This window comes from Crocuta crocuta, unplaced genomic scaffold (genome assembly GCF_008692635.1).
Source record: "Crocuta crocuta isolate KB4526 unplaced genomic scaffold, BGI_CrCroc_1.0 scaffold9, whole genome shotgun sequence".
In the NCBI taxonomy this organism is placed as follows: Eukaryota; Metazoa; Chordata; class Mammalia; order Carnivora; family Hyaenidae; genus Crocuta; species Crocuta crocuta.
The window spans coordinates 1783979-1811794 of record NW_027551567.1 but is presented as its reverse complement, the minus strand read 5'-3'; the positions used below and the strand labels follow the sequence as shown (position 1 = coordinate 1811794).

The following is a 27816-nucleotide window of genomic DNA, read 5'->3' as shown; positions in this document are numbered from 1 at the left end:
CAGGCTTAAAGCTAAGGACCATGGATGTCTCAGAGCTATGGGTCCTCTGTGACTGTACAACTGCCCTAACCATTATCCGTGGCCTGGACAATTTGTGCATATATTCTACTATTTTTTTTTTTCTGTAGAAGGAATAAAATACCAGTAATTCACAGTAGCTTTTGTTACTGGGTATTTTCTTGACGACTTAAAAAAAAGTTTTATTAGAAAACATTTAAAATACATATAAAAGTAGAAAGAAAAGCAAATGGACCTGTATAGATCCCCTCCGTTTTAGCAATTTTCAGAGTATGGCCAATCTGATTTCATCCCTACCTGTCTCCCCCAAAACCAGGTTGCTCTATACAGATCCGACAGCCTATTATTTCATCTGTGAATATTTCAGTTTGTATATCTAAAAGCACTCTTCTAAAATAAATAACTGCAGTATCTTTGTCATACTTTCAAAAATCAGTCACTCCTTGATATCATAAAATATTCAGTAATTATTTGCATTTTTCTGGTTGTCACATAAAACTAAGTTTCTTCTCACTGGAATCCAAAAAAAGGTGTATATAACAATTGGCTGAGTCTTTTAAGTTTTTCTTAACCGCTAGGTTTCTTCTGTTTTCTGCAGTTTTTTTGTTGTTACTGTTGAAGAAATCGGGTCAGAAACAGCAGTGTTTCTCAAAGTGTGGTCTGGTGCTGGTTTGTGACAAGTACAGAGTCAGAGTAAATGTTTAGAAAGTGTTCCAGCAATTAGACATTGCTGGAACATTCGGTCACGTGAGTATTATCAGAAAATGTAGTTTGGACTTAAATTTTCTGTATTGAGGATGTTCTAATGCTGCAGCTAGGATGATGACTAAACATTCCAGAGTAATTATGATGATGGAGAAGCTTGTGTCAGAAAGTAAATAAACTTGCTGCTTCCTTCATCACGAATGTCTTGGCTGTGAAAACATGTCAGCAGGATAAAGCAGCAGGCTTAGTGATATACGAAAATTTATGAATGTATATAAAGGGTAATCTATTAAAATTTGAGTTTATTGTCTTTATTATGTGCTAAGTGGAAGCTAATCATACACAATAGTTATTGCATACAGAAGTGTGATGGTTTTTGAGGGAAAAAATTCTGTCAAGTGCGAGAATTCCTAGTGTTCCTCAAGATAAGAAGCCAGTTTGGTTGCAGCTGCTCTTTAAAATCTATGTGATATCTTTGGTATTTTATTTTTTTTATTATTATTTTTTTTAATAGTTTATTGTCAAATTAGTTTCCACATAACACTCAGTGCTCATCCCCACAAGTGTCCTCCTCCATGCCCATCCCCCCCCCCCCCCACATCCATCAGTCCTCAGTTTTTGTCAGCATTCAAGAGTCTCTCATGGTTTGCCTCTCTCTCTTTCCCCCACCATTTCCGCCCTTCTTCTCCCCCTTGTTCCTCCGTCAAGTTCCTCCTAGTCCTCCTATACGTGCAAACATATTTTAATCACCTTAATACTTTTGTGCAAAGAAGAAAAGCAACATGTTTTTCAATGGCAAATAAGATCAAAAGGGAAATAAAAACTTGGAAGAGCAGAGTTTCTAAATTTTTTTTTTTAATGTTTATTTTTGAGAGAGGAAGAGTGAGACAGAGTGTGAGCTGGGGAGGGGCAGAGAGAGAGAGGGAAGCACAGAATCTGAAGCAGGCTCCAGGCTCTGAGCTGTCAGCACAGAGCCTGATGCGGGGCTTGAACTCACAAACTGTGAGATCATGACCTGAGCTGAAGTCTGACACTTAACCTGACTGAGGCACCGAGGCGCCTCTGGAAGAGCAGAGTTTCAATTGATTGTTATGGCATATTCCATTAATTATGACCACTATCAATGAAGAATATCCATGTGATATTGTACATGTATAACAAGTGGTCACCAAACATCATTTGAATTTGACTAAACATTTTGAATTTAACTGTACATCAAAAGAAAATCCATGTAGAGGAAAGTCATGAATTTAGAAGTCCATTTCTTTGATTGAAAGATAATTTAAATTTAACCTTACAAGATAAATTACTAGAATTGGCTGCTATAGATTGAAGATAAATTTTGAAAATGCAACTTCTATTGTCTCATTTTACATAAAGGTTAAAAAGTAAATATCTTGAGCTTGCTAAAGTTATACTGTTCTTCCAATCCTGTAAGTCACACCTTTGTGAGACTGTATTTTCTACTATGATTGTTATTAAACCTTTAAATGATTCATATAAATATCCTCAATAAGTAGGGTTTTATTTATTTTTTTGTTTTGTTTTGTTTAATTTTGAGAGAGAGAGAGAGCATGAGCAGAGGAGGAACAGAGAGAGAGAGGCACAGAATCCGAAGCAGGCTCTAGATTCTAAGCTGTCAGCACAGAGCCTGATGCAGTGCTCAAACTCATGAACAGTGAGGTCATGACCTGAGCCAAAATCGGATACTTAACCAAATGAGCCACGCAGGTGCCCCTGTAGTGTTGTCTTTAATCCATTTTAGGTCACATTGGTTAACAGGCTTGGAGCAAGCTGATTTTTGACATTAAAATTTTTAAATAGTGATATACATAGTGTTTATTCGAACTATATATGTAAGCATTTATTCCTCATAATGTGAGGAATTGCTACTCTGCTCACAACTTTATTTAGCAATGACTGCAGAATGGCAGAAAGTTGAGAATGTAACAGCAGTTTTCTATTAATTTCCTATATACACATTTTCAAAGAATAATGTGATAGCTTTCCTAATTCTCATTTTATGTCTTTTTAATCTATGAATAAAAGTTGGGGGTTGTATTTTGTATATTAAAATTTTTTGGTAGTACAATTTTATTATATTTACAAATATAATTTGGAAAACTGAGACATGTTAGAAATAAAATGTCAGATTAGAAAGCATCCCCACAGTGTCCTTTAACATGCCCTTCTGTTCTTTGTATTTCTTGTTAATTGATAGTTATATCTCCTAGAAGCTTGATCAGAGTCAGCCTCTTTTTTAGAGTGGGAGTAATGCTTGGTGTTATATAGGTCTGGCAGGAAGCATACAGTGTCTAGTTGCTGCTGTCTCTCTCTGTGATGTTATTACCTATTGATTGCTGAGATTCATGTAGGCAATATACAGTGGTCGTATTCTTTTTTCAATAATTTTAAAAAATGTTTTCAAATGTTTTTAATTTATTTCTCAGAGAGAGACAGCATGAACAGGGGAGGGTCAGAGAGAAAGGGAGACAACAGAATCTGAAACAGGCTCCAGGCTCTGAGCTAGCTGCCAGCACAGAGCCTGACACAGGGCTCGAACCCACGAACCTTGAGATCATGAACTGAGCGGAAGTCTGACGCTTAACTGACTGAGCCACCCAGGCGCCCCCAGTAGTCGTATTCTATCATTTCTTCTTCATTTATCTCTGTGTTCTGTACTGAGATACTTCTACAAAGAGAAACTCATCTCATCAACTATTTGATCATCTGGAAGCATAGGAGGCATGGATAGTATAAGACACAAAATTCTTTTGACATTCTCAAAAGTCCTTGTACCTGGTAGTGCTTTTCTACTAATTTTTTGCATAGAGAAATTACTCTCACCAACTTTTTTTTCCTAGTTCCAGTTAACATGCAGTGTTATATTAATTTCAAGTGTACAATATAGTGATTCAGCACTTCCAAATATTGTCCAGTGCTCCTCATGACAAGTGCACTCCTTAATTCCCGTTACTTATTTAACCCATCCCCCCACTATCTCCCCTCTAACCATCAGTTTGTTCTCTGTAATAGAGTCTAGGGGTGCCTGGGTGGTTCAGTCGGTTGAACTTCCGACTCTTGATTTCAGCTCAGGTCATCATCTTATGGTCATGAGATCGAGTCCCTAGTTGAGCTTCACACTGGACATGGAGCCTGCTTGAGATTCTCTCTCTCTGCCTCTCCTCTGCTCCTTCCTAATGCATGTGCATGTGCATACTCTGTCTCTCTCTGTAAAATAAAAAGGAGTCTGTTTTTTGCTTTGTCCCTCTTTTTCCCTTTGCTTGATTGTTTCTTAAATTCCACATATGAGTAAAGTCATATGGTATTTATCTTTCTCTGACTGACTTATTTTGCTTAGCATTATACTTTTTAGCTCTATCCATCTCATTGCAAATGGCAAAATTCCATTCTTTTTTATGACTGAATAATTCATAGTTGTGTGTGTGTGTGTGTGTGTCTGTGTGTGTGTGTACCACCACTTCTTTATCTGTTCTTCAGTCCATGGACACTTGGGCTGTATTCATAATTTGGCTGTTGTAGATAATGCTGCTATATAAATATCAGGGTGTATGTATCCCTTTGAATTAGTGTTTTTGTATTCTTCGGTTAAATACCCAGTAATGTGATTGCTGGATCAAAAGGTAGTTCTGTTTTTAACTTTGAGGAATTTCCATACTGTCTTCCACAGTGGCTGCAGCAGTTTGCATTCCTATCAATAGTGCAAGAGGGTTCCCCTTTCTCTGCATTCTTGCCAACACAATTTCAGAAGGTGGTGTCATTTTTTTCTTCCCATTTGTCTAACAAATTTGCATTTCTGCTCACTAAAAAAAATAAAAAAAGTAACTTTGTGGGGAGAGTATGGATTTCATTTGTCCAAATAAGTATCTTTTAACTGTTGAATCTCAAATTGCAAGTGTGTATTCATTCTTAGGGTTTTTATGGTATTTTATTTATTTATTTTAATTTTTTAAATGTTTATTTATTTTTCAGAGAGACAGAGACAGAGCACGAGTAGGGCAGGGGCTGAGAGAGAGGGAGATACAGAATCTGAAGCAGGGTCCAGGCAGAGCGTTCAGCACAGAGCCCGACATGGGGCTCAAACTTGTGAACTGTGAGATAATGACCTGAGCCAAAGTTGGATGCTTAACTGACTGAACTACCCAGGTGCCCCTTTAAGGTATTTTAAGTTCAACTTGCCTGATACTGGACACAACTTGGGTCACTAAATATCATGGACCTGTAAGGAATATCAGACATGATGAAAGGCAAATGTAATGTGAATGTTCCTTCATATAGTTTTGTAAAGGAATATATACTACCTTTTACTTTACTTTTTCAGACTGCCAACTATTCATTCCAAGGACAGCCAACTATTTATTCTAAGGACAATCTACTATGTTTTGTTTTACAGATGTAAGAAAAATAACATTGATAGGTCTTCCTGTTCTACGGAGAGAGTGTCCTGACTCCTCTAGGCATATCTATATGAACTATACACTTGGAGGCTGGGGAAAATAACTACAAGATGGTTTTGTGGACCTGCTAGACCCACTGTGAAACAGACATGGTGACAACTTTATTCATCACCTGTTCTCCATACATGACCTGTTCCCTGGCATCAGGGTCAACTTAGACCCATAGCCAGCACGAAAAATCTGGCATTGCATTTTCCTCAGTACCGACAATCCTAGTACGTGATTCTGGGTCCCTTTGTAGAAGGATCAGAGGAATCTTTATCATATCAACTGTGTGGTGGTATTTCAGGGTCCTTCCCCAAGACCTCTTCTCAGCCAGTGGCCTGTGAACCCGTGAATATAACAGCTGATACCAACCTCCTGCTCTCAGCTCCCTCTCTTTCTTAAATAAGTCAAGTAACACCCTAGTCAGTTGTCTGCCCATCTTGCTCTTGGCCAGTTAGCCTTTGCCACAGATTCCTTCCTACTGGTCAGAGCCCCTTTGTGCCAGATTGGCCTTGCTGTCAGTTATGGTATTTCTATCCACCTAGCCTTTGACGATTAGTTGTCACCACCCTGCTGTTTTGGAACCATACCAGCTTCAGGTGTCTGTGGCTGATACCAAGCCACAAAGAGTGCTTTTGTGTCAATAAATTCTCAACAACCAAGCTTGATATCAACCCCACTGACCGTCCTTCACCCGTGTGTTCCCGCAGTTCCGTCAGTACAGAACAATGGAACCTGAAAGTTCTTCTCTACGACGCTAGTTCCTGCAAGAGCAGGGACTCTGTTTCCTCACATGGTGCTGAGACCTGGCCCTAATTATTGGCTGAGGTGGAAGGATTTTGAGGAAAAGGAGCACCACCTTATGAGGCAGTGGCCTCAGGTGAGCTCTTTGGTCTCCAGGCAAGAAGAGGCAGCTCTCCTCTAGCAAGTAAAAGTTGTTTTAGGGGTTCAGGATTCTGGGACTTGTCCACAAAATGTCCGCATGGCAAGTCTCAGGGTGGCTCCATCTGTGTAAACTCACCACATGTCTCGGTTGTGCCAAGCGGTGTCCTGAGGGAGTCCCACTCTGTGTTGTCAAAGAAACGGCGTCCCACGTGGGGAACTCTGTAGGTCTACAGTTGGTGGTCCTGGTTGTAGCAGCAGTGGATGGCGAGGCAAAATCAAGAGAATGATGAAGTGGTACACAAGTGACTGCAACGAGGTGTCCGTGAGGCTTTCTTTGCAAGATGAAGTCAGAGAAATAACATCATTTAAACCCAGAATTTCCTGTGTGACAGATACATTGACAGGGTTCATAGGAAGCCAGTTTCCTCAAGTGTCTACAGCCTCAAAAGATGGACTAAATCTTGAGGAAAGCAATATTAACTAGAGTCAGACATGGTTGCCTAATCCCATAAATAGCAATAACAATAGTGGTTATTAAAAGCTGGTATCTGTGTACATTCTGGATTCACTTATCATATTTCTATAACATAATGTGTCTATTATCTTATTTAACACTATCTTATGTATGTCCTTAAGTGTTCCACCACATAGATAATATGTCCATTTTACAAAAGCAGCTGCTGATGCGCAGAGAAGCTAAGCAGCTTCTCCATAGTAAAACAAACTGTAAGGGGTGGATCCTAAACTTACCTGAGTCCAGTGTTAATCAGCTGATATTTAGCAGCTATGACACCCAGCAAAGCCATCAAAATTCAAGAAAAGAAATGTATATACTAGTCAGAATTTTTTATACACAGGTAAATAATTTCTTAGAAAGGAACGGTACAGCAAATCAATGATATTCTAAAATGTTGTTTTAAAAAAAGTTGAAAGCAATTGTGATGATATTTAAAAATTGTATCAAACCACAGTTAGAAAAAAGTAAAAGAAAAAAGAGGATCTTCTCACCATGATTGGCCTTCACCAAGACGAGCAGTCCCCAGGACCCTGAAGAGAAACACCCCCTGCGGTCGGCCTTTCTTCAGTCCTTGGTAATTATAGGATTAATTTTGAACTGTCACCCCTGAAATATTGCTTTCAAGGAAATTTCTGATTTATGGCGGACCATTGGTGTTGCTAAAACTGATAACTCAAAAGATCCTGTTACAACTTGTTGTTTAGGGGATTGAATCTGATGCGCTCCCCCAGCAAATTGAGGCAGTTGCAGGGAGCAGTGGCTGTTCAGCAAGAGTGGGTCGCAGAGATGTGAAACCGGCATTATCACACCTTTCTCCCACCACCTCCAGGAGGCCTGCATGCTGAGCAGTGTCAGAGATCCAGTGACAGCACCTGCCTCTTCTTTGACCTGCGGCCCCAGTGTTCATGTGTTTGCCCATACTTGAGGACCACGGGGCAAGGTGGGAAGCCATCAAGCATGGTGCCTTGTTCCCAGGCCCTGGGGGTGTTGGCGGGGTGGCATCCTGCTCAGCCGACTCTCAGCCAACAAGAGTTTCCCGGCAGCAGCTGCTTGATTGGTTATCCTCAGGAACTCTGGAGACAGCTCTTGGCACCCCTGTTTTTCTGCCTGTTGATATGCCTTCTTGTATGGCAGGATTTCCCCCTTAGGACTGAACAGTAAACCTCACTGGTGTAACTCCTTACATATTATATAGAAAGCTATGTCCTTTAGTGGGTCTGATAGGAATAGTTGATGAGTATATCCGGGGATGTCAAAAGATGTGTTTGCTACAAGCCAGTTTCTACTATTTCTGTAATCTTAATATCAACAATAGTTTATTTGGGACTTTCTGGGTGGTCTCTGTGCCAAACACTATCATCCTGAATCTCACAAACACCATTTGAGGTCATTCTTTTATTATCTCCATTTTACAGAGGAGGAGACTGAGGCTTAGAGGGCTTAAATGGCTTGCCCACAGCATAGTGCAGGTAGCAGCTGTCTGATTTCAATGCTCTGGTCTTAACTTGACATTAAAAACAATCGAGATATATTTCACTCATCTTTTTTAAAGTATACAGTTCAGGGGCGCCTGGGTGGCTTAGTCGGTTAAGCGTCCCACTTTCGCTTAGGTCATGATCTCGCGGTTCGTGGGTTCGAGCCCCGCGTCGGGCTCTGTGCTGACTGCCAGCTCGGAGCCTGGAGCCTGTTTCAGAGTCTGTGTCTCCCTCTCTCTGACCCTTCCCTGCTCACGCTGTCTCTCTCTCTCCTAGAAATAAATAAAAATATTAAAAAAAAATAAAGTATACAGTTCAGTGGTTTTTACTATATCCACAAAGTTGTGCAGTCATCACCACTGTCTATTCCAGAACATTTCCATCATCCCCCAAAGAAACCCCATACCTGGGGCGCCTGGGTGGCTCAGTAGGTTGAGCATCTAGTTGGTCACTATCTTACAGTTTGGTGGGTTTGAGCCCCATGTCAGGCTCTGTGCTAACACTGTGGAGCCTGCTTATGATAGTCTCTCTCACTCTTTCTCTCTGTCTCCCTCTCTCTCTGCCCCTCCCCCACTCATGTTCTCTCTCAAAATAAATAAATAAACTTAAAAAAAAAAAAAGGAACCCCATACCCACTAGTAGCCATTCCCCACTCTCTTGCTTTCCCCACTCCTCCTGCCAGCCACCAGTGTACTTTCTGTCTATATGAATTTGCCTTTTCTGGATATTTTGTATAAACGCAAGCATATAGTATGGGATCTTTTGGGTCTGGCTTCATTTACCTAGCTAAATGTTTTCAAGGTTCATCCATGTTATAGGATATATCAGTAGTTCATTCTTTTTTTATGGTTGAATAATATTCCATTGTAAGGATATGCTACATTTTGTGTGTTCATTTATCAGGTTGACTGACATGTGTGTTGTTTCTACTTTTTGGTTATGAATAATGCAGCTATGAACGTTTGTATGCAGGTTTCTGTGTGGTCATGTGTATTCAGTTCTCTTGTGTATATATATATACAGCTGGGAGGTGGAATTGCTGATTCACATGGTATGTCTAGGACGTCACTGGACTTTTACTTGAAAACGCTGGAGTCTTCTTCACGTATGAAAGTAAAATAAGGCAGTTTCTGAGGCAGTGCTTTAGAAGACTGTCACAGTACGGAGAAGCAGGCTTCCAGAGGGGATTTGTCCTCTGGAGCTCTGTTACTGTTTTCATAAAATTGTCTGGTGGCATGCAGGGTTTTGTAAGGCAGTGAGATCCTGAGTCTCCGTTTGTGGGCCGGGGACCACCTGCTTTACACAGTAGTAATTATGCCTCCGTTTCCATTTTTACCTCTCACCATTGGAATATATTCAATTGCTTTAAAAGTCTAATTTGATAAAAACAAGTCATGAACTAAATAACGTGCTATTCTTAGTGTCCTCTTCCTTTTATTCATTGGGCATTTGATGTGGGCCCTGTGGGTGGAGTGATTGGCTACAATGGTGGAGGGGGAAAGACTGCTGTCGACCTAGAGCAGAGGCTGTGCCGTCTGAGGTCAGCTTCCTCTGCAGGTAATTTTCCAGTTAATGATATTCAGGTGGTGGTGATAGTTCTTTTGCTCTAACATACTTATGAAAAATAACAAAAGCAAACTAGAGTTAAAGGTTTATTCTTCTTATATCTTTCTGAAGAGTGGTCTCCCACAGTGGTGAGGAATAGACAGAAGTGCCCAGCACTCCTGCCTCTGGAACTCTCACATGCCTTATAGGATTCGCAGAGACTGATAGGATATATGTGATTGTGAGAAATGCACATAGAAACATCTGCTGAGTTTGAACATATGCACGCCTATGACCCAGCAATTCCACTTCCTAGGTAAACATGGCATATATGTCTTCACCAAAACACACACATGTAAGAGTGTTTATAGCCACATTGTTTTCAATACACAAAATATTAAACTAACCAAAAGCCCATCAGTAGAAGAATGGATAAATGATTGTGGAGTATTCATACAATGGAACACTGTATAGCCATGAGAGTGAACAGAGTAGACCCATTAGCAACCGTATTGGTGAATTTCACACATAAAATGTGGAATGAAAGAAGCCGAGAGGAAAAGGACATCCTATTTGATTCCTCTCATATAAGTTCAAAAATAGGCAAAACTTGTTAACAATCAGGAGAGTGGCTACTCTTGGGGATAAAAGTAGTAATTAGAAGTGCATGGGGTGGGTGCTGGCTATGTGGCTCAGTCAGTTAAGCATCTGACTCTCGATTTCAGCCGAGGTTATGGTCTCACTGTGGTGAGTAGTGGGATCGAGCCCCATGCCGAGCGTGGAGCCTGCTTAGGATTTGCTGTCCCCCTTCCTCTGCACCTCCTCTACGTGTGTGCACATATGCTCTTTTCTCTCAGAGAGAAAAGTGCATGAGGAGGGCTTCTGGGTTACTGGTGATTTATTTAGTTGACCAAAGTGCTAGTTACAGAGGTCTGTTCTGTTTCTGAAAGTTCAATGCATTGTACACTTATGATTTGTACACCTTTCTGTGTGTTATAAATATAAAATTTTAAAGTTTATTTATTTATTTATTTTGAGAGAGACAGAAATAGTGTGAGTGGCAGAGGGGCAGAGAGGAAAGAGAGAGAATCTCAAGCAGGCTCCAAGCTGCCAGCACAGAGCCTGACACGGGGCTCAAGCCCACCAAACTGCGAGGTCATGACCTGAGCCGAAACCAAGAGTCAGATGCCCAACTGACTGAGCCACCCACGTGCCCCTTAAATTTTTTTAATGTTTATTTATTTTTGACAGAGAGAGAGAGTGAAGGAAACAGAATCTGAAGCAGGCTCCCGGCTCTGAGCTGTCAGCAAAGGGCCTGATGCAGAGCTCAAGCTCATAAGCAGTGAGATCATAACCTGAGCTGAAATTGACAGGTAATTGACTCTGCCACCCAAGTGCCTCTGTATATTATAAATTTTAAAGAGAAAGAATGGATATACACATACATAATATATACATATACATAATTGTTTTCAAGTTTGCCTTACCTCTAGTTTTAATTCTAAAATAAAATATTGATAAACATGATGCAGACTATGAAAATGCAATAAATACATTCTATCAGAAGAAATCCCTGCATTAATGTAACAAATACTCAATAAGCAGAGATTGGGCTGGTGGAACACTTGTAGTTTGGGAAGGGGTAGAGATTGGAAGGGATTGAGCTTGAGTATGCCCTCCACTTTGTTAGGTGCATTCTCACTCTGGTGTGCTCATTGTCTTCTCATGTTCCTCCTGTGTTCCTCCTTCTGCTCCCCACCTTTTTCCTCTATTGCCCTCTTCCCACATTGGGCTAGATACAAATGACCATCAAAGAGGCCATCTGCCCAGAATGCATGGAACTATCCTCACCCAGGATTTGGGGAAAACCCCCTTGGAGAAGTGCTGAAGGGGATCTGTGAATTCTTCCCAAGGTCTGAGTCCCAAGGAAGATTGATTGAAGCCCCAAAATGAAAGCTTCACCTATAACAGCAAATCCAGACACAGCCTTTGCTGAAGAGAAGCACAGCCTTATTCCCAGAGAAAACCATGAGAAGAGGGAGGGCATAGGCTTCACCTGGGACTCTTACACAGAGAGGCTCATATTTTGTAATTTCTCAGGTTGACCCTGTCTCCTGAAGACTGCTGAAGCTCACCTAATTAAGTATATTTTCATTGTGCAAATAATTTGACTATGATAATAATGAGAAATTCCTGAGAGATCTAACTATTTTAAGATTATTTAAAGCTCTTGGGGATAAATATCTCTGGGGCTAATTCTGGGCATACTCAAGGTCAGCGTCATTTCGGTTCCTGCTGCTTTCACTGTAGGAATCTCTTCTCCTTGTAAAGTTGTGACAGAATTTTAACTTTAAATAATGGACCGTATGGGCATCTGGGTGGGTCAGTCAGTTAAACATCTGACTTCAGCTCAGGTTATGATCTCACGGCTCATGGGTTCAAGACCCGCGTTGGGCTTTGCACTGACAGCTCCAAGCCTGGAACCTGCTTCAGATTCTGTGTCTCCCTCCCTCTCTCCCCCTCTCCTGCCTGTGCTCTCTCACTCTTTCTCTTAAAAATAAATAAATAAACACTAAAAGTAAATAAATAATGCACACACGATAACTGATGCTGATGACAACTGTGTGTTTGCCGTGTGATAAAACTTTTGGCAAAAGAATGAGGGCCAAATTTGCTTGATTAATCCATAACTGAAACTGAAAATAGAAACAGTAACCAATTTGAGAGGAAGTCTGAATTGGGAAATAAGCAGGGGAAGGGAGAGGCTGAATGTGAGGAAGGCTGATTTCAGGCAAAGCGTTCCCCTGAAGCTTGCCCTCCATTTCATAAATAGATCCTCACTTTCCTGGGGAGCGGAGCCTACCAAGTCAGAGCCCCTCTTTCCGAGCATACACATGTCTGATTGTCAGCGTGTGGTAGCCTGAGTATGGGGAGAGGCTGCAGAGCCTCCCTGATGGCTGGCTCTACTTGAAATCCTAATTCCCCTCCTCTGTAGGGACATTTGACCCCAGCAAAGGTCTGTGCTGAAACCAAATGCCGTGTCATGCTGTATATTGGGTAAAGCTAAGGGACTGAGCTCTTTCTGGAGCAGCCCCTGGGAACTATAAAGAAGAAATGGAAGAAGAATTAAATGTTGGAAAGGATTTGGAAATCTAACTAGAGAATGTAGCCTCTGGTTGACTTCATACATGTGCACACGCACAATTAATATTTCCTGAGTGCTTACTCTGTGCCAGGTCCCATATTAAGTACTTGTCATCTACTCCCACAGGTAATTCTTTCAGTTGCCTGATGGAGCCAATAGGTACCATTATTATTCCCATTTTACAGATGAGGACATTAAGGCCCAAGAAAGTTATATAACCTGCCCAAAGTCATGAAGCACACTGTGGGTGGAGTGTTTAAATTACCTTCTTCTGCCCTTACTTCTACCCACTCCTACCTCAGCCGCTATTAAAAGGGAATTGAGATGGGAAATCCATGTGTATATAGTCTTCTATAAACAGTGGTGTGGAAACAGTTGATGTAGTATGAGCATTTCCATCAAACTGGATGTCTCCTTTTGTAGGTGGTGGACACTATTACTATCAAATCACATCTAACCTGGTCATGCTTGCTGAAAGCTGCATGTTGAAAGAGCTATGGAAGAAAGTCATGTGGATAAGGGGAAGTGGGAGGTGGGAAGGAGGGGTGAGATGCATCATAGTATTTACTCTAATATCAGAGGGATATTATGTTAATACTTTACTGACAGAGCAATTGATTAAAATGGGATCATTCATATGAAAACTGGGTCCAGCAGATTTAACAATATTCTCTGGAAGATCACATAGCAGACATTGATCACCTAGTAATCTGTGTGTGTGGTTGGGGGAATTTGAGTGGCCTCTCAAGGGTCTTGGGCTTGCTGGCTGGGAGTCTTCCCCAGCCCTGAGAGAAGAAGGCCTCTGTCCTCTGAGGAACATAGTAGGAGAAATGATGCTGAAATTATGATGTTTACTTCTGAGCAGATGTTCGTGTTAATTCCAGACTTTCCTTTACCATATTTGAAATTGTGTCTGCAGGGTTGCCTGAGCAAGTTTACAGTGTGTGTGTATATGTGTGTGTGTGTGTGTGTATGTACTGTTGTACAGAATTTGGAACTGAAAGTCTCACTTTGCTTGCTTTCAGCTCAGTGGTGTTCCCTGTAGGTAGACTGCTGAGTACTCAGCCTGAGTTGATTGCCATTTGGAGTGGCCCCAGTGAGGGTGGCTGTTCACCCTGTATGGCACGAGACATTTCTTCTGTTGGCATCATGCCATTATCAAGTACTTCCCTACTGTACTATCCTTCCTGAAGGAATGAGTGAAGGACATTCTGTAAGAATGTGTAATCAGTAGACACTTAGCCTCTGGAACCCAATGGTCTCTCCCATGGTACTGAGGGGCCCCTTGGTTACACTAGCCATCACAAGTGCTGAAGTGACATAGTAGAACCCTTGGCTCTTCGCCACAAAACGTCGGTGAGTGACTTTGTAAAGGAAGCACAGCTTATGATTCTAAGTGACCCAGACAGGTAATTGACAAAGAGTTATTGAACATCCATTATGTATAAGGCATTTGCATTAGTTTCCTGTGGCTGCTGTAACAAATCACCATAAACTCGACGGCTTAAAACAATAAAATGTTCTTCTCTCACATTCTGGAGGCCAGAAGTCTAAAATCTAGGTGTCAGCTGGACGGTACTCCCTCTGGAGGCTCTAGAGGGATAATTCTTCCTTTCCTCATCTGTCTTCTGATGGCTCCAGGTGGTTGTGACCTTGTCCCTCTAATCTCTGCTTCTGAGGTCACATGGCCTCCTCTCCTGCCTTAAAACTCTCTCTGCTTCTCTTACAAGGATTCACGTGATTGAATTTCATGCCCACCCGGATAATCCAGGATAACTGTCTCTTCTCAGGATCCTTAACGTAATATATCTTTTGTCATATAATTTAACACTTAGGCTCTGGGGATTATGACATGGACATATCTTTTTGGGTGCCACCATTCAACTCCAGCATTCAATGATTTATTTGGACACATGGAAAAATAAGAGCGTGGACTTGTTCATAGGAGTCTATGGCCCAGTTGTATAAGCATGAATATGTTTATTTGTTCATCAAGCATTTATTGTTTATATGCCATGTGCCGGGCTATGTGCTTGCGTTGGGTTTACAGAAAGTAATGAGGCACAGTCCCTGTGTCTGGAAAAGCTGAGTCTGAGAGCAAAGACACTGTAAAGAAGGGTAACCCTAAAGAATTTGAGTTTCATGTGGTCTAGTGTTTGTAGTGACGTAGTCAAATAATCATAATCCAAAGAGCAAATGTAATTAAAAAATAGTAATCATTTACCTGTTGTTCTTACAAAATTAAAGGAAACCCAGTTCCTAAACTCCCAGAAACAATTTTCACATCCTCCTCCCACCTTCTACCCCCAACCCCCAAATTCTCTCACATTCCACAATGTTTACAAGCTTATGTTTACCACCACCCTGGTTCCATTCTCCATCCTTCATGGCACTTCTTTCTCTCCCAGCTCTTTTGTTATACAGATTACCTTGGCCTCTGTTGACAAGTCAATCTTCTCCTTTCCCTTCTCTGCTGTCCTCTAATTATGCATCCTGAAGTCCAGGAGCTTCTCTGGCTAGAACATTCTCCCTAGAGAAGAGGAAGTGAATGGAAAAGCCTTTTTAATCAGAAGGTAGGAAGAGAGGCCAAGAATACTGACATCACACACTTGCAGTCCAGTTTGGTAAATATTTACAGTGAGGTTTAAAAGTTACATTATTTTGTATTAGTCTTATTCAATGTTTGTAACAGCCCAATGGGTAAAAGCTGTCATTCTTCCTATTTGGCGACAAGGGTACTCAGAACACCTTGAAAGTACCATCCTGCCATTTTTGCTTACAATGTTTTTTTACCTCTTTCCCAGATCCCATATAACCAAAGGAAAGGAGCTTAGATTTATTAAATTCATTGCCCAAGATAAGTGGCCAGGCTGAGATTTAGACTCAGGGTACCTGGGATTTGGGCCTCAGGAACCTGGAGGATAGAGTAGCATTGGAGGAATCTTCTGAGAGGACACCTTGTATCAGGTTTGAAGGATAAGAAGGAGTTTGGGAAAGATATAAAGAGTATTACAAGCAAAATGACAGGATGGTGCTTTTAAGGTGTCCTGAGTACACTTGTGGCCAAGCCAGCATACAGAACGGGTGGGTGGGGTGTCAGCAGAGGTGGTGGTTGGAGACAGTGGTAAGACCAGGCCACGTGTGGATTTGTGTCTTCCTGGACTTTGTTCTGGGGTAACGTGAGTCATGAGGGTTATAAGCAAAAAGGAAGCACTACCGCATTTGTTGTGAAAAGAACATTCTGATGGTGATCACATACGTTAAGATTGGGGAGGGAGTGGGCAGGACGTGAAACATGAAACACCATGGCAGGCAGCTTCTGCATGCAGACTTCTGTTCTGTGATCAGCAGTCTCCATATCTCCTGAATGCTCTGGTCATAAGATGCTCTTTGTCCAGAGGCACAGAGGATGACAGTTCCATAAACAAAGGCAAAATGCCTGGCACCAAAGACCTAGGCGCTGCCACCTATTGGTTGGCAGATGGACCCAGTGTTAATGACTCCTCCTGCAGTGCAGCTCATCTGTCTGTACGCCAGTTTGCCAGCTTGAAACAAACTAAAAGAGATGTTTCTCATTACTCCCTTTCCTCTAACTCTGACTTATCAGAGAGGGGAGCTTACCTCTTGATGGCTCAGTGATCTTCTAAGGCCCAGTCCAAAGAGTGGAAATTTAACACTGTTGGCTCAATGGCTCTGTCTTTTCTGAGGGTCAAGAAATCCCAGCAGCTATCCAGGCAGGTTATATTGACGTCTGCAAAGTTATCTTTTATTGAAGATGCATTGTGAGCCAAAGTACACTCACTATCAGCATCCTGAATGTTAGTCTGGCCTACTTTTCCCTTGTTAAAACCTCATCTTGCAGCAGCAGATTCCATTACACAAGCTGAAAATGACTTCATTTTGCTCATCCCAATTTCGAAGTTGAGATAATCACAAGCAGAATTTCAGGAAATATCTTTAGCATCCAGTTAGAGACCACTGTGATAGTTCAGGTGAGAAATGATGACATACTGAATCAAAGCAGTGGCAATGCAGCCAGAGAAGAGAGAACAGACTAAAGAACATGTACATAACAACCATATAGCCGTGCTTATGTTTACTGAGCGCTTTCTATGTGCCAGGCATTGTACAGTATGTGTACTATCTCATTCAATCTTTGCAACAACCCAGTGAGGTAAAAACTGTTATTCTGTTTTACACATGAGAGAATAGGTTTAGAGTCATTAGAAACTTGCCCAGAGTAAGTGGCAGGGCTGGGATTTAAGCCCTGGCAATCTGACCTCAAAACTCTCATTTTTAATCTCTGTATGATACTGTCTCAAATCAGAAGGATTTGGTAACTTATGAAATGTGGGAGTGGAGGAAGGAGAATCAGGCATGGGAGGCATGTTCCAGATTAGAGAAGCAGGCAGGTAGATGAAAGGTGGAGTCCCTCACCAAGATGGGGACACAGGAAAGGGAATGGGTTTGAAAGAAGGATGATGATTTGGTGTGAACATGTTGATCGGGGACATCCAAGTAAAATGTCTGTTAAATGGTTGGGTGCTTAAAATATGGAGCTTCAGAGTAAGTGATTGAGGCTAAAGAAGCCTGTATCTAGGCAGCAGAGGAGAATGTGGGCAGCAGCAGCGGGGGGGTGGGGAGGTGGGTAACTGAGATTTTCCACAGGAGAAAATGAGCAGAGAAGGCAATCAGGGATAGAATCTCAGGGACTTGCAGCACTTAAGGGACCAGTGAAAGAAGAGCCCCTGAATGAGAAAAAGAAATAGTTTAAGGGATGGTAGGAGACTGAGGAGAGACTGAGTCATAGAAACCAAAGAAGAAGGAAGTGTGATGAAGGAATGATAGCAGTGCCTAATGCAACAGAGAAATCACATAAGGTAAGCACTGAAAGTTACCATTTCATTTGGCAATTAGGTCAATGTAAAATCAGCTGGTGAGAATGCAAAATGTTACAGCTGTTTTGGAAGACAGTATAGCAGTTTCTTATAAAGCTAAATATTTTCCTAGCATATGACTTAACAGTGGTATTCCTTAGTATTTACCCAAATGAGGTTTTTAAAAAAGTATAACACAGAAACCTGTACATGAATGTTTATAGCAGCTTTATTCATAATTGCTAAAACTTGGATGCAACTGAGATGTCCTTTAATAGGTGCATGGATAAACAAATATATTTGTAGAATGGAATATTATTTAGTGATTAAAAATTGAGCTATCAAGCCATAAAAAGACATGGAGGAACCTTCAATACATATTACTAAGTGAAAGAAGCCAACTGAAAAGGTTATATACTGTGAGATTCCAACTATATGACATTCTGGGAAAAGGCAAAACTGTAGAGATAGTAATAAGTTCAGTGGTTGCCAGGAGTTGGGGGGAGGGAGGGATAAATAGGTAGAGCATTAGGCCAGTGAAACTATTCCATTTGATACTGTAGTGGTGTATATACCTCACTATACATTTGTCCAAACCTGTGGAACTATGCAACATAAAGAAAGAACTCTGGTATAAACCATGGATTTATTTAGTAATAGTGTATCAGTATTGACTCATCAATTGTAACATTTTCCACACCAATGCAAAATGTTAATAAGAGAGGAAACTGGCAAGGGGCAGGGGCAGTAATGGGTGGGGGGGTACACAGAAACTTTCTGTTTGTACTTTCTGTCCAGTTTTCTGTAAACCTAAAACTGATCTAAAAAATAAGATCTATTAATTCAAATGAAAAGAAAGGAGGAGAGAGGAAAGGAAGGAATTAAAGAAGAAATAAAGGAAGAAAGAGAAAGAAAGCCATGTGCCTACAATCTTGAAAGTGTAGCATTAACCCATAATTATAATCAATCCAATTCTTGGAATTCTTGAATTCCAAGTTGAGTAAAACATAACTAGTTTCTTTTCTGCTTACCAACTTCTAGGGCTCCCTATCACAAATGCAAGATACAAACCGACGTCTTTGGCATGATGTGAAAATGTTTTCGCAGCCCAACTTTACAATGTGATCTCTGGATCATCGCCCATGTAATATTAGCCTGAGCTGCAACAGTTTCTTTGCTCATCTTTCCCATTCATGACTTGCACTTCCAGACCACTCTGCCTTTTTTGCTCTCGCTGTTTCATCAGCCTATCTCCTCTACCCTTCTCTACCTAACAAAATCCTACACATCCTCCACCACCCATCCCAGACCTACCCTTCTCTATGAGAAATTTGCAGTTCCTTTTCACCCCTAGCACACTAAGCAAGAAAGAATCCTCTCCTCGATTCTATACTTCTTTTTGCCCACACTCTTCAACAATGTGTAGTACGCTACAACATCACCAGTATTTAGTGAGAAAATTGGGGGCAGAAAGAAGCCTGATCAAAACAGATTTAAGAAGTGGGAGGGAGGAATATATGCATGGAAGGTAGACTATTGTATGGGAATTGGTTTTATTATAATTTGGTATTCCTTGTTTTGGTTTGTCTTTAGCTTTTGTGGTTTTACCCCACAGGGGTTGAGGGTAGGGAGAAGAAAATTCCTAGAGGGGCTGTGGCGCTGTCCAGTCCTTGGGGGTGCTGACAGATCTGTATCACTGGTAGGGCCTATCTTGAAGTTGGTAATTCTTCTCCCAGAAGCTGTGCTCCTGTTTTGGGGAGGAAGGGAGAGAGGAGAAGGACTACATCTATTTATTATCTCTTGGACGTTCAGGAACCATAGCCTACCTCATCTGTGGGGGAAGCAGAAAAAGGTTTACTGACTTGGTGACACTTCTCTATTTCTCATGGGATCCACAGGCTCATGAAGACCAGTTAATGACTAGGAAAAGCAATTAGTTATTAGTTTTTTCTGACATCCACTTAACCCACATTAAAGAATAACTATGTTCCAGGAACCATGCCAGGCATTGGAATACACGATAAGCAAAACAGGGTTCCTGTCCTCAAGGACTTTAGTCTAAGTAGGAATACCAATCTTGAATCTGTCCAGCAATTACACCGTGAAGGGAGCTGTCTTAGCTCAGGCTGTCATAACAAGACGCCATAGACTGAGTGTCTTAAGTAATAGAAATTTACTTTCTCACAATTCTTGAGTCTAGAAGTTCAAGATCAAGGTCCAGGAGAGTTTGGTTTTCGGTGAGGACTTTCTTCCTGACCTTCAGGTGGCATTTTCTTGATCTGTTGTCACATGGCCTTTTCCTGAGACTGAGGGTGGGAATTGAGGTGGGTAGGAATATGACGAGGGGAGAATGAGGGAGGGAACGGGAAGAGACTGACTTTCTTTGATGTCTGTCTTATAAGAACACTAATTCTATCAGGTTAGAGCCCCACCCTTATGACCTCATTTCCAAATACAGTCACAATGAGGGTTAGGGCCTCAACATAAGAATTCCGGGGAAGACACAAATCAATCCATAACAGGAGCTTATAGAAAACTGTAAGAGCACAGATAAGGTCATAATTGCCTTGTCTAGGGAAAGAAGCGACCACGGAAGGCTCAGCAATGACTCCTGGCCTGGATTTTGAGCGTGTAGGTATCAGCATATGTGATTCTGTCACATTCAGTTTACATTTCTCACCTGGCGTCTGGCCTCGGCCCTTATCAGGGCCAGTATCTTTAATGTAGGGAGTGAAGCACATTCCTCTCTGTTCTAACCTCACTTGTCCTCCAGGGGTGATGGCAGTATCCCAGCAGTGATCACTTCTGGATAAGCTAGTACGACTCTTGTGTACTAAAAATAAGCTTGTCATTTTACTGGCGCTTTATCTCCCCAGAGCTGCCTCCCAGTTAGTCTCCCTGTAATGCGCTGCCATGAGTCTGGCTATTCTGCCCTTGGTATAAGCCAAATAATGGCCATGGCAGAATCCCAGCCTGTTGCCCATAAGAGCTAGTACCCTCAAGGAAATGGGGGCCACGTCTTGAGCAGGGAGGGTGCTTAGAGGGTTTGCATTGACAGTCCTTCTCCCATCTTCAGGACCAACAATGCTTCTTTAGAAATGAGGAAAATGTGCTGATAAGGCTCAAGTCAAAATGAAAACCCTCTTCCTTTCTAGGACTGCTTCTGTTGGGGAGCTAGTTTTCTGTTGTTCCTACAAGTGGTCTGGAGGACACCCCTGTGATGTTTAGGACCATAGACAGCACTTGGACAGCTTTGCTCCCTGTCTTCTCCCTCCCCCCACCCCGCCAGAGACTCAGAGGGGCATTTGTGAGACAGACTGTGGCCTTACAAACACTGAAACAGCTGCTCATCCAGCTTCTTGTCTCCTGTGCTGCTGCAGTCACTGCTGGAACTCTCTGCCGAGGAGGGTGGACTGTTGTTACCATAATACATCTTGACCCTTCCTTCAGTCTCCATCCCTTACAACATGCACATCCCTGTCTTCTCCTGGCATCACTGCTGGCAGAGTACAGACTTCATTTCTTTCATTCAAAAGCATTCCTCCCATCTGTGAATTATTCCCCGGCTCTTCCATAGGGCAGTCTTACAGGTCCTCTGCTGGCGGAAGGGAGCAGTCCGACAAAACCTGAAGCCCCAAGACTTTCAGAAGCTGTGATGAGCAGACTAGAAAGCCACAAAACATTGTGAGCTGAACAGATGTCTTAATAAGCTTTTAGATGTGATTTGGCCAGAACTGGCAGAGAAAGCTCAAGGGAAAAAGGCAAGTAAATGATTGCAGACCCACTGGGCGTGACAGCCGTAGGAAACTAATGATCTCTCCAGGAAAGAATTGACAGCAATTACCCAGCAACTGAACACCATGTAGAATGGGGAGGACAGACCCCTGGATGTGAGTACAATATCTCTTCACTACAGGGTTTTAAGCGGTAAGAGCAAAGTGAATTATTGTAACTGATGGTGCTCCCTGACCGCTGATTCTGGGTGCCTGTGGACTGTCTCTGGGTGGGATATGTATATGCCTGGCTGGGACTTCTGTCTGCAGGTCTCTTCTAAAATATGTTGCCTGTCAGGAAACTGAATGTAGTAGTTTGGGGATATTGGTCCCAGGAGACTTCTTGTAAATCCTCAAGAAAACAACAAAAATAAACCTCATAGACCTTTTGCTATAAAAAGAAAACAGATCGCATCACAGACCAAGCAGCTGTGTGGCCCTCTAGCATTCGCAATGAGAGAAAATGTTTACAAATTGGAATGCAGCAAAAATGGGGCGGTGGGCTGGGAGAAAGCAGGGAAATCTTTCTTAGAAGCTAAATACCTTTCTGGATTCAGGATGCTCATTGAATATTTATGATCATGGATTTATTTCATTTCTGCTTCAAGAACTGGCAGCATGTTTGCATTTAATGTTTTTCTCCAGAATGCTGTGAAAGTGAGCATTGTGACAAAGAAAGATGTGATTGATAGATATAGGGCAGAAGAAATTCCTCACTGCCAGGAGTGGGAAGTGTCTTGAATGATAGCTGTTCTACTTGGAAGAGGAGGCTCAGATTGAATGAGGGAATGGGGCTGCTACAGCCGAGGTACCCAACAGGTTGGCAGTGAAGTTTAACTGGTTGATTGCAGACTAGTTGCTACTTCTCTATTCTTCTCCCCTCCCCCCTCATTGGTGGACATCTTCTAATCTCCTTATTCTTCTCCCTCAACCTACCTCTGCCTTCCTGATTTCTCAGCTCGGAGGTGTCAGACGAGAAGCCCCTTATTCCAAAAGGATGGAGGTACAGAGAGGAAGCAGAAAAGAAGACTCAGCTACTTTGATTTCTTCCTACCCACCCTGTGTGTATATGCAACTGTAGGTGAATACTGGGTGTCTTACCAGTGACGCTGTTACTGGATTTCAACTGAGAATGAACTTTAGATGCCCAAGCATGTAGGGATAATGCTAGCCACAGACTGGGAACTGGAAACTTGGGATTCTGTTCCTGACTTTGCAGGCAGTTTTCATGGAATTCTAGCTGGTGTGTGTGTGTGTGTGTGGGGGGGGTAATCTAAAATCCTCTGAGTGACAAATCCTGGAGCTTCTCTGTGCCTCAGGCAGGCTGTGCATTGGCCATGGTGGAGGGGGTGGGATAGGGTAGGAAGTGGAGAGCATTTCATTCTTAAGTAGCTGTAACTGAAAAGAAAAAAAAAGAAAAAAAAATCTATTTGGCCAACACTTCTCAACTGTAGTGTTTTTTCTATCTTAAAACAAAATGAATAGTAAAGTGTGCTAGACTTATAAAGGGCTGTTTACCAAAGGTGATTATATAAACAAGGCTATCTCAGTAGCCTGCCACCATGGCAATGGGTGTCTGAGAGCCGAATTTATTGTCTGGGACAGGAGGGAGAGTGGCTGTCCATGTACAGCAGGCCTGCTGACCCCTGCATCTCTTGCTGGGGTTTCTCCCCATTCTGGCCAGCACCCTTGAACTGGAGCTCGTGACCTTGGCTGGTGGGCTGCACTAGTTTGCAGCAAGGATGTCTCTATCCCCAGGAGCTAAGCTATGAAGTAAAATGAGTGAAATTTTAGTCACGATAATAGTATTTGTAATGAACCAGGCCATTGTATTGAGACGTTCTGATGCCCACTGCAAGAAAAGGAAGGTGGCACTTCAGGCTGAGTGTGTCAGATAACACATGGGTAAATGAAGAATGTAGTTGTGGAGGGAGAGCATTTAGGATGCCATGGCCAATACTGTAGTTTCCTGCCATGTGGGCCCAGAGTGCTCTTGCGGTATTGGGGCAAACTCAGCAGAAGCTCAGTATAATTGGTTTGCAGATACCACAGATCACCTGAATAAAGAGAGAGAGTGTGTCCAATGTTTACAAAAACAGCTTCTACACAGTGGGACAGTCTGGGAAATATAAAGCCTAAACTAGTCTCTCAGTGGGACCCTGGGAATTTTAGGTAGCATTTCCAGCTCAGTTTCTCTGCTTTGAGTCACAGCTTGATTCTTTCATTGGTTCATTCATTCAGCCAAGATTCCCCATGCATCCCAGGGGGCTCTGCCTGTGGCTAAGAGAAGAGTCCTCTCTTTGCAGCATACCTTCTCCAGATTTGTTGCATTTCCAATGAGCAGAGCAGATGGATTTGTGAAGGTTCCTTCTTTCCTTGCTATTCTTTAACCACATTTTGGGCAACATACAGATGAAGTGAGAAAAGTTGATGATTAACAAGTTGGGGGCAGGAGGGATAATAATAACCTTTTTGAAACTATTCACATTTTGGCCAATACTTCCACATAGAAAAATGTCATCTTTAATTCCACCATGGTCCTTTTTTTTTNTTTTTTTTTTTTTTTTTTTGTCTGTTTTATGTGTGATTATTTAACCTCAGCCCCTCAGAGCTGTTGGCAAAATGACTTGGCTGGAATGTCATGGTGAACAAGAGTTAGAGCAAGGTACACACAGTCCAGATCTTTCCTCCTCATCTCATGGCCAATTCCTTTTTTTTTTTTTAATGTTTTTTAATTTATTTCTGAGAGAGAGAGAGACAGCATGTGCAGGTGGGGGTTAGAGAAGAAGACACAGAATCTGAAACAGGCTTCAGGCTCTGAGCTAGCTGTCAGCACAGAGCCCGACGTGGGGCTTGAACTCACGAATTGTGAGATCATGAGCTGAGCTGAAGTCAGACGCTTAACCGACTGAGCCACCCAGGCGTCTCGACAATTCCTTAATCTTAGAAGTTGAAAGGAACATTGGCTCTGCCTGGAAGCAACTGTAAAAGATGTTTGTATCTTCCAGGACTTCAAAATTAGAATGTCTAGTAGGGTCTGGGGTAAAGAGTGGTGTCCCTTTGGCACAGCATTTTCTTTGTATTTGCATACATTGGTATATTTTTTAAATGTCTACTGATTTTGAGAGAGAGAGAGCATGAGCAGGGGAGAAGGACAGAGGGAGGGAGAGAGAGACATTGAGAAAGAGAAAAAGAGGGAGAGAGAGAAAGAGAGAGAGAATGAACCCCAAGCAGACTCCACACTGAGATTGGACCCTGATGCGGGGCTTGATCTCAGGACCATAAGGTCACTATCTGAGCCTGTATCAAGAGTTGGAGGCTCAACCGACAGCCACTGAGGTGCTCCTACTGGTATTTTTAATAAGTATGATTTAAAACACAAAGAAGCTTTCATTTCCTTGCTGTCCTAGCAGGAGTGGAATCAATTCTTTTTTTTTTTAAGTTTATTTATTTATTTTGAGAGCGAGAGCGAGAGCATGCATGCACACATGGGGGAAGGGCAGAGAGAGAAGGAGAGAGAGCACAGAGCCTGATGTGAGGCTCGAACTCACGAACCGTGAGACCTGAGCCAAAACCAAGAGTTGGATGCTTAACCAACTGAACCACCCAGGTGCCCTGAAAGGATTCAATTCTTAAACATTCCTTCTTCTATCCAGAGAATGTTTTACTTTGGATATAATTACCAGTGGCTTTGGTTTGCTCTGATGGTGGCCCAGGCTCCTGGGAGGAGTCAGTCATTAAAATTCTGTTCATTTGTCACTTGATGGAAAGAAGAGCTTAATTTTACTTACAGTTACTACCTCCAGACCACTGCTCTGAGTGGGGCTTTGCATCCTGTAGGTGGTTTTAGTAGGCCTTTTATTTCCCGTTAAGCGTGGAAGCAACAACACCAGGCCCTCCTGATGCGGTTGGCGGTGTGCACTGTCAGTGTTTCTAGCATCCGCGTTGTTCCCAAGGTGGGTTGTTCCGGCAATAACTGGAAGTGGGAGATGGCCCGGGCCTGTGCCCAGCTCTCCATCTGTCCCAGAACTCAGGAAGCTGCACTGTTACCAGTGACACAAGGATGAAACAAAAGAACTGCAGTAAATGCTGGAGGAACACTCCAAGGATTTAACCCACTCCCGAGGGTCTCGGTGGGGTGTAGTCCAGGGGAATCAGCGTGTGGGCAGTGGTGGGCCCACAAAACATGGCCAGAGGGCCCTTTCTCATCGTGCGCAGTACAGTTACCTGCCAAAGGCAGGCCTGGAACCCAGGTGATGTTGATGGGGTTATATCAGGCCTTTGCTACCCAGGATGGAAGTGCCGAGCAGACCTCACAGTTTTGGCCATCGTCCTCTGGAGAATGTCCCTGAAGGGGGAAGAAGGGAGGGAGGTTGGCACATTCTGCTGCCTTCTACTTGCAAGTTCAGGGGCTTTGGTGTGCAGAGTGTGTGCTTCCTGCTCGTCCCGTCTTTACTCAGCTTCTGTTCCCAGCAGTGAGCGATCAGCAGATGCCCTAAAATCAGAGAGAGGAAGTATGTGGCCTGCTCTGTGTGCTGAGTGGTGCTGATGGCAACTTTGTTTGTAATCCCTAGGTCCCGAAGATGGCATAGTAATAAAGGCACCTTCTGATGACCGGGAGCATCTTTACCCGTGGGTGCCTGCCCGGACCAGTGGCATCGTGTGGAGCTGAAGGAACTTGTCTACTGCTTTCCTGAAAACCTCTTTCTCTCCTAATTCATGAGCCAGCAGGATGCGGTCGCTGCACTTTCTGAACGCCTTCTCATAGCTGCGTACAAAGGCCAAGCAGAGAATGTGGTTCAGCTCATCAACAAGGGCGCCAAGGTAGCAGTTACCAAGGTAACAAGAGAAAAAAACCCAACACTTTAGCCATTCCCTGGGAAAAAGCCTACCTCTTAATAACCATTGTCTGTACAACTGTTGTGTTTGGTTCGAAGCTTTCATAGAACTAGCTTTTTCTTTTTGCCAGTGATGGCAGTTTGGGAAGCAGGAAGGAGGATTAAAATGCTTTCAATGGTATCTTTCAAGTGGAGTGACTTGTAATTAGCATTTGACAGTCTTTAAAATCATAGTATGGCTTTTTCTCGCCAACTTCTTTAGCTTAATGGACAAAACGTCTCTCTGAAGAAGTTGGGGCACAAAAACTTATTGGGAAAAATGTTTGTACAATAATCACATTATTGTATAGGGATGGACAGCTCATCAGCTGTGTAGAGCCTCACTGTTCCCATCTGTACAGTAACAGACTTGGGCCAGATGACAGCCGCTATCTCTTTGGGCTTTCATTTCATATGGGTCAGGAAAATGTGTGATAAACTTTGGAGGACATTGCTCACCCCTCACCAACAGATAATTCCATGGTAGTTGAGAAAACACACTGGCTAAAGGCGGTATTGTAGCAAAACTGGAGAAAGTCAGGCTGCATAGTTAAGTGACAAGTTAAAATATATAGATGAAATAATGCTGGTGGAAAACACTCATTGAGCACTTAGTATTGCTCTAAGGACTTTACAGTCCTCTAGAAGAGGTTCTTTTTTCATCCCCACTGTAGAGATGAGGAGACTAAGGCACAGAGAGATACTTGCTCAGGGTCCGTCCTTCAGCTGCTGGGTGGCAGAATTGCTACTTGTACCTGTAGAGTCTGGCTCCAAAGCTCATCTCCCAGGCCACTGCAGATAGCTGCAGAGAGAAGCAAAGTTAAATTTTCAAATGCTAATGTCTGACCACCTATGGCACAGATTGGCCAGCACAGAATTTCAGTTATTCATATGCGGTCTCTGTATTTTATGATTCGGCTTGTGCTTTTTTTTGGCATCACCAATTGTTAACTCAATTCCAACACTATCTACCTGGTGATAGCATCAGGTCTCACAGGTTAAGGGCTCAGTCCCACAAGACTGCATGTCCCCCCTACCCCAACTTCATATGCCAATCACCAAGTCCAGGTTCTGATCAACTGGCTATAAATCAAAGGCTCCCATACACACTCCTCCCCTGGGTTTTACTAATTTGCTAGAGCAGCTCCTAGAATTCAGGAAGACATTTTGCTTACCAGCTTACTAGTTCATTGTGAAAGAATGTTACTAAGGACCAGCCAGATAGAAGAGATGCATAAGGCAAGGTGTGAGGAAGGAGTACAGAGCTTCCATGCACTGAGTGCACCACCCTCCCAGAACCTCCATGTCTTCACCAGCCCAGAAGTTTTCTGACTTCTCTTGGATTTTTATGGAGGCTTCATTACTGATTGCTTATTGACATTCGACCTCCAGCCTCATCCCTCTCCCTGGAGGTCAGGGGATGAACTGAAAGTTTAACCATCTTATTATAGTTTGTTACCCTGGCAACCAGCCCCATCCTTAGGGGCTTTCCAGAAGTTACCTCTTTAACATAAACTCAGGTGTGGTTGAAAGGGG

The 27816-nt window shown here is 42.6% G+C and overlaps 1 protein-coding gene and 1 long non-coding RNA gene across 3 annotated transcripts in view; one reads left to right on the top strand and one right to left on the bottom strand.

Moving 5' to 3' along the window:
- Positions 1 to 6181: 6181 nt before the first annotated feature.
- Positions 6182 to 25839, bottom strand: LOC144220182 (uncharacterized). 2 transcript variants are annotated; one of them, XR_013331649.1, is made up of 3 exons: positions 25195 to 25839; positions 15183 to 15283; positions 6182 to 6452 (listed from the first exon to the last, which is right to left on the bottom strand). It is a non-coding gene; the product is annotated as an uncharacterized LOC144220182 (long non-coding RNA). The 2 variants fall into 2 exon arrangements; XR_013331648.1 differs by lacking the exon at positions 25195 to 25839 and adding an exon at positions 19808 to 19997.
- A 142-nt stretch (positions 25840 to 25981) lies between these two features.
- Positions 25982 to 27816, top strand: part of ANKRD6 (ankyrin repeat domain 6) — a 71929-nt gene continuing 70094 nt past the window's right edge. The window contains exon 1 of the mRNA XM_077750228.1: positions 25982 to 26242. Within this exon, the coding sequence (XP_077606354.1) occupies positions 26123 to 26242 (120 nt within the window). The 5' untranslated portion in view covers positions 25982 to 26122. The remainder of the gene's footprint in view (positions 26243 to 27816) is intronic.